This window comes from Mus musculus, chromosome 1, assembly GCF_000001635.26.
Source record: "Mus musculus strain C57BL/6J chromosome 1, GRCm38.p6 C57BL/6J".
Classification (NCBI taxonomy): Eukaryota; Metazoa; Chordata; class Mammalia; order Rodentia; family Muridae; genus Mus; species Mus musculus.
The window spans coordinates 172,206,857-172,221,956 of NC_000067.6; the positions used below are offsets into that span (position 1 = coordinate 172,206,857).

The 15,100-nt window shown below is 49.2% G+C and overlaps 1 protein-coding gene and 1 long non-coding RNA gene across 8 annotated transcripts; one reads left to right on the forward strand and one right to left on the reverse strand.

Moving 5' to 3' along the window:
- The first annotated feature begins 126 nt into the window (after positions 1–126).
- Positions 127–6,830, forward strand: Gm17224. 7 transcript variants are annotated; one of them, XR_001779538.2, is made up of 6 exons: positions 127–2,100; positions 2,289–2,398; positions 2,774–3,008; positions 4,875–5,030; positions 5,598–6,545; positions 6,706–6,830. It is a non-coding gene; the product is annotated as a predicted gene 17224 (long non-coding RNA). The 7 variants fall into 7 exon arrangements; XR_001779537.2 differs by having other exon boundaries at positions 2,293–2,398; XR_003948774.1 differs by having other exon boundaries at positions 127–866; positions 2,061–2,398.
- Casq1 (calsequestrin 1) lies at positions 3,038–13,039 on the reverse strand. Its single transcript, NM_009813.2, has 11 exons — positions 12,556–13,039; positions 11,034–11,118; positions 9,938–10,038; positions 9,053–9,164; positions 8,621–8,694; positions 8,156–8,286; positions 6,950–6,995; positions 6,481–6,535; positions 6,172–6,272; positions 5,092–5,166; positions 3,038–3,647 (listed from the first exon to the last, which is right to left on the reverse strand). Exons 1-11 carry the CDS (start codon positions 12,832–12,834, stop codon positions 3,489–3,491), a joined length of 1,218 nt encoding a protein of 405 aa, NP_033943.2. The 5' UTR covers positions 12,835–13,039; the 3' UTR covers positions 3,038–3,488.
- Between the last annotated feature and the right edge of the window lie 2,061 nt (positions 13,040–15,100).

Genomic DNA, 15,100 nt, shown 5'->3' on the forward strand with positions numbered 1-15,100 from the left:
ACTGGGGTTCTGGAAGGCTCCTAGGATGGGGGCAGGACTGGGATGGAATATGGACTCTTCCCCTTAAACTGTGAGAAGATCCTCGTTTTTTTCCTAATGGGTCACTTTCCTGCCCTCTGACCTTTGGTTGGTCACGATGGCCAGGACCCCTGGAAGGCAGATCAATTTGGATTGGGGGATTTGGAAGACCTATGGCCTCTGGGTTCTCTTAGCTACTTCGCTTTGGTATTTAGAAATCCTATTTCCTAGCCTTATAGATCAGAGACTCAGTAGGAAACGGTCAAGTTTATCCACGCTAGGAATAAAAATGGGACAGGGGCAGGCAGCAACAGGGAAATCTCTTTTACTTGGCCCGGGGCCATGAGCTCTTGTGTATAATAGCAGCTGGACCCCTGAGCACCTCCTGCCTTTCCCAAATATACCCCCACACACGCACCCCCACACCCCCACACACTATGATGTAATTTTATTTTCTGGAGGAAAAAAGCCATGAGCTCAGCATGCAAATATAGACAACAAAGCCACACTTAGCTGTCTCCTAGCTCTGTCCTTCTGCCTAGGCCCAGTGTGATAATTCTCACTTCCCCTACACCTCAGGGACTTTCCTCCTCCAGAGGCTCACTCAGCCGGGCTGAAAGAGGGAGGAGGGAGGAGGGAGAATTGGAGAAGCATCCGATTTTCACCCTACCTCCATGAGGGGCGTCAGCTCAGCTCTGCAAGTGCCTGACCCTGAGAACGGCTTCAATGTTTGCACACCACCAGGAACACCCCATTTTGCCTTCAGGTCCAGCTGATCAGAGACCCTTCCAGAAGCCTAAGATGAGCCCCTTCTTCTGGGAGGAGCAGGTCCTGGTCCTGTGCCTTAGGTTTCATATATAGTTCTTCTCTTTGCTCCTCTTACCCCCAGCCCCACCCCCACCCCCCACATGGCTGCCCATTGCTCCTTTGAGGGTAACTAATATACCCTCAGAAGTTGCTTTTGTTTCTGAGTCGCTGTAGGGTCGGAATCTATCATGTTGACCCATCTTTGAGACACAGAGTGACTGTACACTTTTGCATAGACATACCACATTTACATGAGACAAATGAGGCAGAGCAAAACACAGAGAATGTGGACTTTATACTTATTCTGTTTCCATAGACAAATTAAGTCCATAAAGTTGAGGATACCAGTCTCACTTCATAGGGTTCTTCTGAGAATCAGGAATAATAAAGTTTTTAGGGACTGGTACCAGATAGGTGCAAAAAAAAAAAATCAAAGACATGTAGTCTAGTATCTTTTGATCTATATGAAGTGAATCCCATAATATTTTTATGATGTAACCTAATACCCAATTACCTATTAGTTATCCATTACATGTGATTAGGTCGATTAGATATCTGGTTTCTGCTTTATATACTTCTGTCGCTTTCCCTAAGAATACTTCCTGGATTTGACTGTGGAGAGTGACAACTTTTCTAATCTTAGGACTCATTTTTCTATACTTAGACATCCAATAACTTTGCTCTGCCTTAACAAAAACTAGTAGCATGCATAATATGGTGATATACCACCGTAAGACTTAGAATGTTGAGGCAGGATTATTCCCATCTTCGGCTACATAGTGATACCCTATCCATAAACAACAACAAAGGATGTTTCCTTATTTAGAAGCTTATTCGGGAGTTTGGTCCTTTCATGCTCCCATCTTGTATATGTTTACTCCCACCTGAGCCTGTCCTGCGGAGTACGGGTGCGCACGAGTCCTTTTTATAGAAGCCCAATAGATCTAAGTCTAGGGGATACTCTTGGTTCCAATAGCAATGCCCTCTCATTACGACAACCACTACACAGGCCAGATCCTCCCAAACTTACTCTGATCAAAACAGTTTCTGAAACGGGGTTCCTTGCCTCTGCTTTTACATGACCCCTCCTCCCTAAGTCTATCCTGGCTTTTGCTACCAGATGAAATTTTGTCTTTCCCCAGTTCATAGGATTCAGTTCAGACATCTCTACAGAACAACCCCATTATGCTTACCCAACCTCGTGGCCACAACTTGAATTTCTCTTTACTTTTCAGACCTCTGGTGGGACTAACACACCTTGCTAATGCTTTTGAGGTTTGTTTCTTTGTTTTTGTTTGCTTTGACTGGGATGTCCCTGTCCTAATTCCTTTGCCTCCATTCAAAGCCCATTCTTCAATTGAAGGTCTGGAGAAGGTTTGTTTCCATTGTGGAAGTCACCGAGCCCATCTTCTTGTTGTTGTTTTGTTGTTGATGTGTTTTTTGTTGTTTGTTTATTCTCTAAGACAGGTTTCCTCTGTATAGCCCTGGTGTCCTGGAAGTCGATCTGTAGACAGGGTTGGCTTCCAATTCAGAGAGATCTGCCTGCTCTGCCTCCGGAGTGTTGGGATTAAAGGTGTGCATCACCTCAAACAGACTCCCAAGCCCATCCTCCCTCTCTTCTAGCTTGGTTTTTTTTTTTTTTCATCCTTTCTTAAACAGATATAGGACAGTTCTTTATGTCCCAGGCCTTATGAAAATAGAGAGAAAGTCTGGGTACCTGTCCTCAGGACTCAGTTCAGCAGCTGTGTAAAGATCGGTAACAGTGCACTAAGTTCAAGAATGAGGTCCTCAGGGCGGGCAGTGGGAGCACTGGACGAGACTGCAGGACCATCAGAGTCTGGGGAGACCTCACTAAGGACAGTGGACTCAGTCCTGATGCTCCAATAAAGAGCGGCTGGGAATCAATCACACACTGCTAGGTTATTCTTCGCTTGTCTTGACTTTTCAGGCAGACGAGTCAGCTCAAGAGCAGGGACAGGCCTGGCACACTCTGTTCTTCCAGAGCCCAACAGCAGCAGTGCACAAATGCCATGTGTTCAGAAAAGGCTTGTTGACTCGGGGTGGATACTGCCTGGGGAGAGAGCCCCCAACCCTGCTCATCAGCCCTCTAACTCACTCCTAACAAGGCACAGCACCCACAGTTAAATCTCCTCTTCAACGGTCACCTCCCTCCTCCTATAAGGGTGAGACTTCATCAACAACAGACACTTGCTCATTCTGCCCCAGATTTCTTTATTAAGGCCTTGCATTTGACCCAAATACATTAACAGGAGATGGCTAAGATTATAGCCCCTAACACAGTACCTCCCTTCCTCCTGGCCAGGGTCAGGACAGTGAGAGAGGTTTAAGATTTGAGAAATGGGATAGAGAAGAGTTTGCAAACCGTTAAGTATGGGGAGTGGCGGGAAGAGAAACAGATAAGGTATGGGGGAAGAAGCAAGTCAGATGAGAGAACTGGGCTGGGATCTAAGAAAAAGCAGCTCCTTTTCTCCTCGGAGAGGGAGACCAGGACCTCAAGCACCCTGTATGCAGACCACAGTTGGCCCTGTAGTAGAGAATGACCTAGTGTCCCAAGGAGCCCAGGGAAGGGCACAGATGGCAGAAAGGTACAACAAGTAAGGAGCAAGTGGGGCTGGTACTCGGCTGCCACGGCCACTCGTCATCTAGTCGTCGTCATCATCATCGTCATCGTCATCGTCGTCATCGTCGTCGTCATCCTCTGTGTTGATCTCGCCCTCCAGCACGTCCTCCAGCCAGTCCTCCAGCTCATCAGCAGAAGGCAGGTCCTCCTCGTTATCCATCTCCATCCATATGCTGTCGGCCTAGGTCACGGCACAGGGAGGGGATGGAAGCGAACATAACACAGAGCTGGACCTGCCACACACACACACCCCGTAGCCCCCCCTTACTGTACATTCCCTTCCTTGCATCCTTCAGTGGTGAGAAAAACTATCCCGGTGAAGATCGGCGTTAGAATGGTGATAGATGTGAGTGGGAAGAAAAGGCATTGGCTAGAGCCCCCTCCCTGCTTCCTGTCTGTCTTCCTTACTGTTGCTGCACTGAGCTCCTGGAACCAGCCATCCCTCTCTCCCACATCCACGATGGAAAAGCAGTGGTACCTCCTTATGGCCAACACAGCCAAGCAGAAACTCTTAACATTCACAGATTTTCAAGCAAATGAGTTTCTAGTACCAGCTTTAGTGATTTCTAAACTCTGAAAGTGTATTTTTTTTTAAATACCTGTCTGTTCCCAAGCCTGATTTCACTTTTTTGCTGTCTTTGTTCTTATTTATTTATTTATTTATTTTTAGGGTGTGCTCTTGATGGCTCACACCTTTAATCCCAGTACTCTGGAGACAGAGGTAAAGGTAGGGAGATCTTTTGAGTTCAAGGCCAGCATGTGCTCTTGCTTTATAGCCTTGGCTGGCTGACCTCTCATATTTGCTATGTAGCTCAGGCTGGCTTTGAACTCACAGTGGTAGTCTAGCCTCTGCCTTTCCAGTGTGTGTGCCACCGTGCCTGGCTTTGCCTCTGACCTTTGATGATCACCCTTCCCCCTCAGTTTGGAGATTTGTATTTGTCCCTTATTGAAATCTCATACACTCCATGGTCTCCATCGTTAACGCTACTCCCAGTCCCTCAAGCAGAAAGCGCTACTTTGCTGCCGTTTTATTTACTATAAAATTTACCAAAGCCCGCCTTATAATTAATGAAATACTTGCCTACTCCATTAGCCTGCGAATACTATGAAATCAAAAGCTGCACTACTCAGTTCAACTCAACAAATAAGCACCTACTATGTGCTCACCAGAAGATTTCTGCCTTCAAAATGTTCAAAATCTACTAGAAGAGATAGGATGCTCCAAGGCAAGTTCTCTATGCCAGTGAGCTCTCAGGGGCGGGGGTGGGGGTGGGGGTGGGCATAGGGGAAATACTTGAAAGAAAACACAGTGGAGGACCATAAGGTTGGACTGGACTCTGAAGAATGGGCAGGTGGATCCTGTGAGTGGATGATGCACGTGCTCAGATCATGCATTCCCACCCCACAGGTCTAGCCTTGGACCGATGTCTCCTGCTTCTGGACAGTGCTCGTTTCCTTGACAGTCAGAGAACTAACTATACTGAGAGAACTAACAGTACAGAGAAGCACTGGTGCTCAGCTCGAGGTCACAGCACCCTAACCTCACCCAGTCCTGTCCAATCTGGTTAGTACTTGGGTTGGAGATGACCTGATACTTAGGTGTGAATGAAGAACAGGAAACTCACGTCTGTAACATTGACAACTCCTATTTGTGGAGCTGACAGGTCAATGTCAAAGGTCTTCTCCCAGTACGGGACCAGCTGTAGAGAGAACCAAACACATGAGTTTAATAGAGGTTAGGAGCACACGAGTCCATAAGAGGATGAGAGCCAGCCCAGGGATGAGAGGAGGCAAGAGGAGCTGGCAGTGCATGGAGGGACAGCCAGCAACCAGACACTGGGTTGTAGGTAAAGATGATCAGTGAAAGAGAAACCCCAGTGGAAAAGAATGAGGAAGGCAGCCTCTCCCTTCTGAGGAGAAGCACAGAGCCCCTCCTTTGTTCCCGAGTCTGATTATGACTGGCCTTGTACCTTTGAGCTATTCACATCTCTAAAAAGTCCTCAGTTCCTGCATATCTATATCTGTCTGTCTGTCTGTCTGTCTGTCTGTCTGTCTATCTATCTATAAGATTATTTTTATTATTTTTACTTATGTATGTATGAATGTTTACCATGTGTATGCATACCTTCAGAGGCCAGAAGAGGGTGATGGCTCCCCTGTAGCTGAAACAGCCACCAGACGTGGGTGCCAAGAACTGAGCTCAAGTCCTCTGGAAGAGCAGCTAATCTCTGAGCCATTTCTCCAGCTCAGTTCCTACATCTCTTAACATAAGTATTTATACCTGGCACTCATCAGTGTTTGCCACATTCCTGTTTGCTCATTCAACAGTAAACCTGAGAAATTGGGGATTCAGCTGAAAACAGAGCCATCTCTTGGAACGTGGAATCTGCTGATTCTCTGAGTATACGTTTGTGTGCAGTGTTGTGCTCAGCCTCTCACCAGAGCACTGCTTTTCAGCTTTGGTACATTGCCTGTCTGCCTCTGCTCCGGGAATCACATCTCATATCCCATGCAGTTCACTTCCCATCCCCTTCCCCCCTTTGCTCAGGATGCCCATGCTCTGTGTCTGCGGTGCTCGTGAGCATGCAGCAGGCATACTTCCTGGATCCCCAGCTAGGAAGTGGGGAGAGGAATTCTGAAACAAAGAAGGAGCCCCAGCCCAAGTCCCCACCTTAGGACCACACAGTTTGAGCAGAGCCTCTTACCAGCGGGAAGTCATCAGGATCAATCCAGATGATACTGAGGTCGGGGTTCTCAGTGTTGTCTTGGGCCACAGCCTTGAGAGTCTCTAAGAACTCATAGCCATCTTGGAGGGAGCAGAAGTAAAAGTGAGGAGGAACAGACAGGAAAGGGACACAGGAAATGAGTCCAGACCTATTTCCCTACCTCCTACGACACCAACACCTTTCAAGCCCTAGGCTGCTTGCAAACTCCCAGGAATGCCTTCCATGTGAGGCCTACGATCCAACAAATACACCCCCTTCCCCCAGGCCGCTCCAGTGTCCTCTCCTCACCGGGATCTGCTTCCTCTGCAAAGGCGACAATGTGGATTCCATCCAGGTCATCCTCCTGTTGGAGGGTGAGGAGGGGAGCAGGGTTAGAGCTGGGGATGGGGGTGGTGGGGGAGACCTTACTGTCCTCCCGTCCAACCCCTTGCCCGTTGCTTGAATCTGACTCCTGGAATGGCAGCTTATGTTTTCACGGTGGTGACTTTTCTAATGGCATCCTTTCTGCTCTAGGGATCCTGTCAGCTCCAGAGTTTGAGTCAGCCTTGTCATGTTCATTGTCATGCCTGTCACTTGAGACCTGACATGGTCTTCGGTACAGAAACAAAACAAATAAAAACCAACCCACGTGCCCCTTGGCTGAGACACGGCTTTCTTCCTAGCTAAGGGCACAGGGAGGAGCAGGGACAGCCGTTTCTAAGATCCGGGTCTTTACCCACTCCTGCTCCCCAAGGGCCTGGTCCTGGTCATCACTCACCCAAGTCTCGTACATACTCTCAGGCTTCAGTTTCCTCAGGGTTGATCTAGGAGAGACAGAGGGTCCCTATTCAGTGGGTGGGGACACCTCCCTCCAGAAGGTCCCCACAGCTGAAGCCACCTCTGGGTCAGGCCTAGGGCATAAACAGCTTGTAGCCCAGAACAAAGCCAGTTAGCAAATCTAAGCTCTGGGCATCAGGCCCAGAACATGGCACGGCTGCAAAACAATGGTTAGTGGGAAGGGGATGGCTGGAAGAGAGACGCTGGGGGCAAAGGTAAGAACTGGATATCAGCAGAGTCATTTACTTTTTCATTCACTCATTTAGTAAAGCTGACAGCCTGGGCTCGAAATAAAATTCCATGCCTCCTGTATGCCAGGCCCTGGGTTCCCTTCCCAGTACAGGAAAGGGTTGGGGGCGGGTATAGGTTATGAGGACTGAGTTAGGTATTGATTAAACCATGTTGGTATGTTGTGCCCCAGTGAAAGAGGCCAAAATCTAGTGGGCGAGAGTAAGTAGTATTTAGACTGATGAGTGGGTATTTCTAGTTGTGGAGTCACATGAAGGAAGAGACTTGTGTGAGTATAGGGCAGGGTTTCTTCGCATCAGCACTGCAGACGTCGAGGGAGGGGGCGTCGTGCGCACTGGAGGATGGTTAATAGTATCTCTGGCCTCTAATTACTGAATACCAGCAGCACTCCTCACAGCCAAAAATGTCCTGGAAACCTTGCCTAACAGCCACTGGAAGGCAAAAACCCTTGCCCCGCAGGCCGCTCCCTGTGCCTCCGTTGACAACTGCTAGTGTCAAGAATGACAAAGGAGAAGGGACTGAGTTCAAGCTTGAATCCCAGTTCTGATTCTTCCCCCTGGAGCCACTTTCACTGAGGATGCTAAAGAAATTAACTTCAGTAATAGAGAGAAGGTACCTCCCAGTTCCTGGTCCGAACACAGGTACTCTACTCATTGGCTGACACTCCCTAAGAAGCCCCTCAGTCCACACACATTTACAGAGGACTTTCTCTGTGTAGGGCTCAGAGCTTAGTGCTGGGGTATGAAATACAACACAGAACCTACTGGTATATCAGTGAACACCAACGTCTGCAAGCATATTCATCTCCAGGGCAGTGTAGCTTCCAGGTTGGCTTGCTTCCCAGCCCACTTCACAAACTGATGTGCTAGCCCTGGGAGGAACCTTGGCCAATCCCCACCTCCTGTGCTCCTCCACGAAGCTGACAATCTCCTCTTCACTGTTGGGCTTGTCTGGGATGGTCATAGGCTCTTCCATGAAGGCCTCGTAGAAATCAATCTCATTCAACTTCAGAGTCAGCTTCTTTGCCACCTTTGAGGAAGTAGACAAGAGTTATGGAGCAGGAGAAGCGGGAGCTGAGTGAGAAACAGTGTAAAGGAACTAGTTGCAGAAAAGGAGTCAGAAAATGTGGCTCTGGGTCACTGGGTAAGTGTCTTCACTCCTCTGGGCATCGTTTAACACAATAAAGGTGGGTTAGACAGTCTAATGTCCACCTTCCCTTCAATTCTATAGGAGAAGGAACATGAGTCTGGGGTGGGGAATACCAGCATGAAAAATGGTGCCAAGATCCCATCAATTTTGGTAGGGTAGGCTGAGGGAAGCTTAAGAGTGTAGGGAGAGCCAGTGTAGCCACAGGGAAGAGAACCTTGCTGTCGAAGGTAGCGAAGAAAGGGATGTAGGGATGGAACTCTTCAGCTGCGTCCTCGTAGGCTTTGTAATCTGAGGGGGAGGAAGGGACAGTCACAGTCATGTTCAGGGTCTGCCAAAGAATCACTCCCCCCCACCACCAAGGGGAATCTTCTCTGCAGGTCTTCCTTGACATGTGGGTCCCAGGAAGAGACCCATCCCCTTTAGCTCTCTAACTCTAGCTCTCTGAGAATAAAATACAATAGAATTGTAGAGGAAGCAGCGGAATGCTGGGGGTGTTTGGGAATGCCCCAGAGTGCAGGGACAGATGATGGAGCTGACCGTGCAGAAGGAAGAAGGGGGCCTAGGAGGTCAGAACCAGAGATGCTTGGCCACTGGCCAAAGTAGGGAGGCAAGGAGGATAGGTGGGTCAGAAAGAGCTGTTACCCACGCTCTGAGTCTTTGCTCTTGAAGTAGCCAATGAGTTTGATTTCATCTTCAATATTCTCAAATGCCTGCAGCTCTCGTTCACCTTCAATCAACTCTACAGGGTCTTCTAGGACCTGGGAGAAAAAGAATATTGAGACCACCATTCCTTTTGTCCCTGACAGGCCCCAGAGAAAGATACAGGGGAAAGACAGGGAACTAGAATAGGAGATGCTTGTATAGGGTGGATATGTGGCCTGTTAATGGTGTATGTGTGTAGTCTGAGTGTTGTGCAGTGTGTGTGATACGCATGTTCTGTATCTTCTGCTTGGCATGGGGTATATGTTTGTGATATGTTGTTGTATGTGTGATTTATTTGTGGTTCTGATGTGTATGGTGTATATATATATATATATATATATATATACACACACATATATATACACACATATATATATAATATAAATTGTATATTACATGTTTTATTGCTATATGTATGCTGTATGTCATGTGTGTGCATGAGAATGCATTGTATGTATGTTTTATATCTGGTATATGTGGCACATATATATGATGTGCTTTATACACACACACACACATATATATATGTATATATATGTGTATATACACACACACACACACACATATAGGGGCCTATATATGTGATATGCATATGTTTTGTGTACATTGTGTCTGATCTATATGATATATGTATGTGATATCTGTTACATGTTGCACGTGGTATGTGGGAAACTGGTATAGTGTATGTATGCCTGGTGTGTGAGTGTGTGTGTGTGTGTGTGTGTGTGTGTGTGTGTGTGTGTGTGTGTGTTTAGGAGTGTAGGGTTGATTAGTAAGGACCGAGGGGCATTGGAAACTTCAAGGCTATGAGGCTCAGGGGAACCCTCACATCAAGCAGAAACTCCACCAGAGTGTCTGCAGAAAACTCGCCGTCATATTCAATGACTTCATCTCCTTTGAACACATAAACGCTGTCTTCTTCAGTTAGTCCTAGGAAACGCATGGTGGGAAGGTGAGTGAGGAAGACAACCTTCCCAGAAACCCGAGTCTAATCTGGTCACAGCCCACTTGTTAATCCCTGCAGACTCATCCTCCACCTCTCCATCCCTTCCCCCTACTCCTGCCCCGCCCCATCTACCTTCAACAAACCCTTAAACCCTTCATTCCCAAATTAGTTCAGGAGCTAAAGCTAGGCAGAAGCTGGGGCCTGCCCGGGTGGGGATCGGTAGGGTTTGAGGGGAGGAAACTGGGAAGATTCAGATTCTAGCAACACAGCTCCCTTGCTCTGCCTACACAGCCAGGGACAAATATTCCTGCCAGCGACTCTGAAGTATCTAGTGGCTGAATCTTTGCTATTGCTGTCCAGATGACTTGTTGCTAACTACCCTTCCCCCATCCACATCCGGTGTCCAGCCTCTGCTGCCGCCTGGTGGCCGGGTGGTGTAATATCTGGGCTCTGCTAAGAGAAAGGGAGGAAGCCGAGGGGGAAGGGAGAAGGGAGGGGGGAGGGGAGGAGCCAAAAAAGCACTTTGCAGAAGGGCTCTCTGGCTATGCCTGTATTTCTTGGTTTCACCTTCCTTTCCAACACCTAGCTGTGTTCTTTTTTTTTTTTTTTTTTTTAACTACATTTTTTTTTTTAGGTTAGCATACATGCTTTTGTTTTGTTTTGTTTTAGAATTTCACTATGTAGCCCAGGAAGCTTTGAATCCACAATCCTCCTGCCTCATCCTCTCAAATACAAGTATCACAAGTATGAGCCACCATGCCCATGTCCCTACCCAGTCTTATTTTCTAGATGAGCAGAAAGGTTACCACCCCACCGTTCCACCTCATCCAGGGAGTGGGGCGCAGGACTCTATACAGAATAGCCCCTAATCTCAAATGCCCCGGCCCACTCTAAATAGATGTGCAGCTCTCAAATCTCCCCCAAACCCCCACCTGGGCCTCTCCAGTCTTCCATAACCTGCTTCCTTGCCCTCCCTTACCTAGTTTCTTGGCCACAGCTGCATCCTTCTCTGAGTCCACCAGGCCAAAGCCAACACCCTTGTCTTCTAAGACTTGGGCTGCTAACTGGAAGAAGGAGTCAGAATTAAATTAGCCCCCAGAATTCTTATCAACCTCTTCCTTGTGAGATACGTTCCTATCATTCATCGGGTCATCTGAGGTGCAAGAAAGCCAAGCATTGACCTTCACCATCTGTTAGAAGCAGACTCTGCCTGGGCACCTCATAACCCTAGCCTGTCTTTGGTTCAGCCTTTGAAAAGATGGTGTGTATTTATTGCTCACTGCAACGTTCCTGAAGGACGCTGAGTCTCACCTTCCATGAAAGACTGGGCCCTACCTTTCATCCTGATCAAAGGCCAAACTCAGCAGAGGGGAATGTGGGACCCTGGGATCCTGAAGTAACTCCCAAAGTGAGAGCTGTGGAGGATGGGGTGTGGGGTGAGGGGTAGGAAAGGCCAGAGGTCAAGAGGTTGCCATCATCCCTGGAGGGACAGTCACTCTTCTTCCAGGCCCCACCTCCTTCTTCTTTAGGCTGGTCGCCCCACAAGCCTCCCCAGCCAGCCACCTGCGGATTCTTTCTGCTGTGGGCATACTGTGTGCAGCTGTATCCCACCCAGCACTGCAGTGATCCTTAGGAGAATGGGAGGGCGGGTGGCAGGTGGATGGCAGAGGCCACTGAACATGGAGGATAAAAATACTTGGCTCATTAATCAGATAGCAGTTTGCAGAGCCCGATGGGGCACACGGAAATGCAAGCCAGGGGGCCGGGTGTCTTACACTGAAACATTCCAAGCTCGGACAAGGTGGAGCCTCTCTGTATCACCAAGCCGGGGAAGTGCAGACAAAGGCAAACGTATCCTAGCTCCATTAGGGATGCGTGTGGCCACGTAATCCAATCGGAAGGCTGCCTCCCCTCATTTCTTTTTTGTATTAACCGTCTCTGCCTTGGACCTAAAGTAGATTCTCTGGCTGAAATGATGGGGAAGGCATGCTGAAGCCTTCGTGAGAGTTTTCTAGTAAGGACTTCCCCTAGGGGACAAAACGCGGCGGGTTGGCCTGGGGAGGTCTGTGGGAAGCCTCTAGAAGTCATTTAACTGTACAGTCACTAAGTCAGTTGAAGGCAAATAAAAGAACAATCGTGTTCACGGTTCTGCTGTTTGCGTCTTGGAGCACGGCCCTACGTGTGTAAAGAGAGGGGGATCTTTTGGCCACAAGAGTAGTATGAAGCACAGTGCAGGGTACTGTGCAAGCTCCCCCCACCCAGCTTCTCCCCCCCCCCAGCCAAACCTAGTGCCCCTGCCTCCTGCAGCACAACTTACCAACAGAAGGGTAGGACCTTGGTCCCTGAGTCTTTTTCTTTTTGCCAAGGCCACATTCCAGTCATGTACTTGGTGGAGACAGAGGCCCAGCAGCCATGCTGCTCTTAAGCTAGCCCCCACCCTCAGACTCAGGGCTCACCGAGGGGACTGAGCATGCTCTCCAGGCCTGCTATTCTCCACTCACCTCCAGGATTAGCTCCTCCATCTCAAATTGTCTCTGCGAGGCCTTGTCGTCCTCGGGGGGCTCATGGTAGAGGAGGGCCAGCACCTCATACTTCTTAAACACGTTCTTGTAGTTCTTGGCGTTCACATTGATCACACGGTCCACACCGTCGTACTCAGGGAAGTCCAACCCATCTTCCCCCTGGACCCCTAACCTGGGCGTCCCTAGCACCAGTACAAACAGCAGTGCCAGCCGCAGCTCGGACACTGCTCTGGCCCCCATCCTGTCGGTAGCTCTCATGGAGGTAGTACAATCTGGGCCTGCTCTCCTGGTCCAGAGGAGGTTAGCTGAAATAGGGAGAGGTGCCCCTCGGATACAGAATCCTGAGTTAGGGGCTCCAGGTGGGGGTGGGGTAGAGAGTGGGCCAGAGCAGTGGACAGAGGACACTGCTGGGTCCTGGAGAAACTGCCGACAGAGCCAAGAGAAAAAGGGTCAGGAGGAGGAATAGGAGCAGGGGCGGGGAGGGAACCGGAGCTGCCCCTTGAAACTGGCACCCCCTCCGTCCCCACCTGGTCCTGTCTAAATATGTCTCTGTGGTTGGCAGGAGGGATGGATAACCTTCTGAGGCCAGGACAGCTCCATGAGAGCCTGAATCCTCTCACCTCCTATACCTCTTCCCTAGGCTCCCTCCCAGCAGCTGGTTCCTTCCCCCTCCCCCAGTGTCCAGGACTCCTTAGCCCCTGGCCCCATGCAGGCCTAAGAGCTCATCGCCATATTAAGAAAGGGAGAGAGAGAGATGCCGGATCTAAAAATAAGACCAGATGAGTTAGGGGTAAGTGAGGCTGGGGCTGGAGGAGGGGGGATGTAGGGTATCCAGGGATCCCAGAGTAGGACAAGGCCTATCAGAAAGAAGTACAGGTAGCAAGGACGACACCTTCTGGGCCAGAGGCTAAACTGATAATACAGGAGAGAATGTGGTATTTCTAACTCCTAAAATCCAGCAGTCTTCTATAGGTAAAGCCTATTTCTTTGATCTTATGGACGAGACATGAGCAATAAAAGCGCATTCCAGGCTCCAGGAAAGAAACCCCCGTGCAGTTCCCTTTAAAGACCGTGGACCAAGGATGAGATCATTCTCTGAATAAAAGATGGAGCGGAGTCCAAGACCAGAATCCTGGCTTAGCTCCAGTCAGTTTCCTTTGCTTCACTCAACAGTCCCAACTCAGGAATGCAGGGGGAAGGACAGGGCTGGCCCGAGTTCCATCCTGTAGTGATGGCGACTTGGGCTTTCTCTGCCTGTACTGCCCACTGCTTCGTGGCGCTTCCTCCTCTGAGGGCTCTGGCCTGATCCCGTGGGACTCTGATTCTAGGGCATAAGGGGCTGGGAGGATTCCTCAGACTGCACAGGTCTATAGAGAGCTAATAGCTACTATTCATTCCTATGTCTTTGACAAGGACAGATGATCCGGTATAAGTATGGGAAAAAGTTAACTCGAGGTAAACAGGAAGAGGTGGACCCTGTGCCCTTATCGGACGCTGTGGATTAATTCTGTGCATCTGAGGCACACAGCTGAGCTGGAGGTACGAAGGCTGTCATTTTTAGGGTCCTAGCTTAGAGGTGAAGAGTTGAATTAAGCTTTGAGTACTTAGCAAGGACTCCTGCATGGCCTTCTAGGGCTCATACTATATTTAGGTAAACTGAGGCTCAAGAGGGCTCAAGGGGGAGATCACAATAAAGTCAGACTTCCATGTCCACAGTGCAACGTACTTCTCATTCTAGAAGGATGGCGTTTAATTCGCATCTAGGAAGAAGTATAAAGTTATGCTAGCAGAATAGCATCTTGCATTCCCATGGGGCAGACCTTATATAGCTAATTTAGCATTCTTAAGAACATGTCAGGAGTGGATCCAAGAGGGACAGCTGACATTGTAGTGGGAGAGGCCAGAGGTAGCCCAAGCATGGCACTGGAGCTGAGGAGATCTCAGAATCCTGTCTCTTCATCTCCCAGGAGAGTGACTGATGTGCCAGGCAGAGCTTACACCCGTGGCTGCAGAGGCCACCCAGGAGTGACGGGCAGGCCTGCTCAGTAGATGATCCAGCCATGGTGTCTCATTTCTTCAGGGTTCTGGGGAGAGGGAGCTATCTGAACGGACACTGGCACACCAGACCTCTTCCACTGTGAACTGAACCTTAGGAGCCAGACAGGACTCTGGTGGTGACCCTGACTGCTTCAGCGCCTCCTTGTCTGTGCAGCCACCACTCCGTTCTTCTGGCCCTTTACGGCCCCACTTCCACCCTTACTCTCTTCAGCTCCCACACTACTACTCTAGGCCTCCTCTCTCATGCTTTCCTTTCTTCTTTCTCCTCAGCCCCCTTCCTTCCAGGCTGCCTGAGTGCAGGCCTCTGGATCTAACACGCCTCAGCTCCCCGTATCAAATGACCCTGAGTTGGGGCGTCTGTATTTTTAACCCACCAGACACTCAAAGCTCCTCACTACTGAAACTTGAGGAGCTGGTCCCTCCCCCTCCCCCTCCCCATCTCACTCACACACCTCCCCACCCCTGC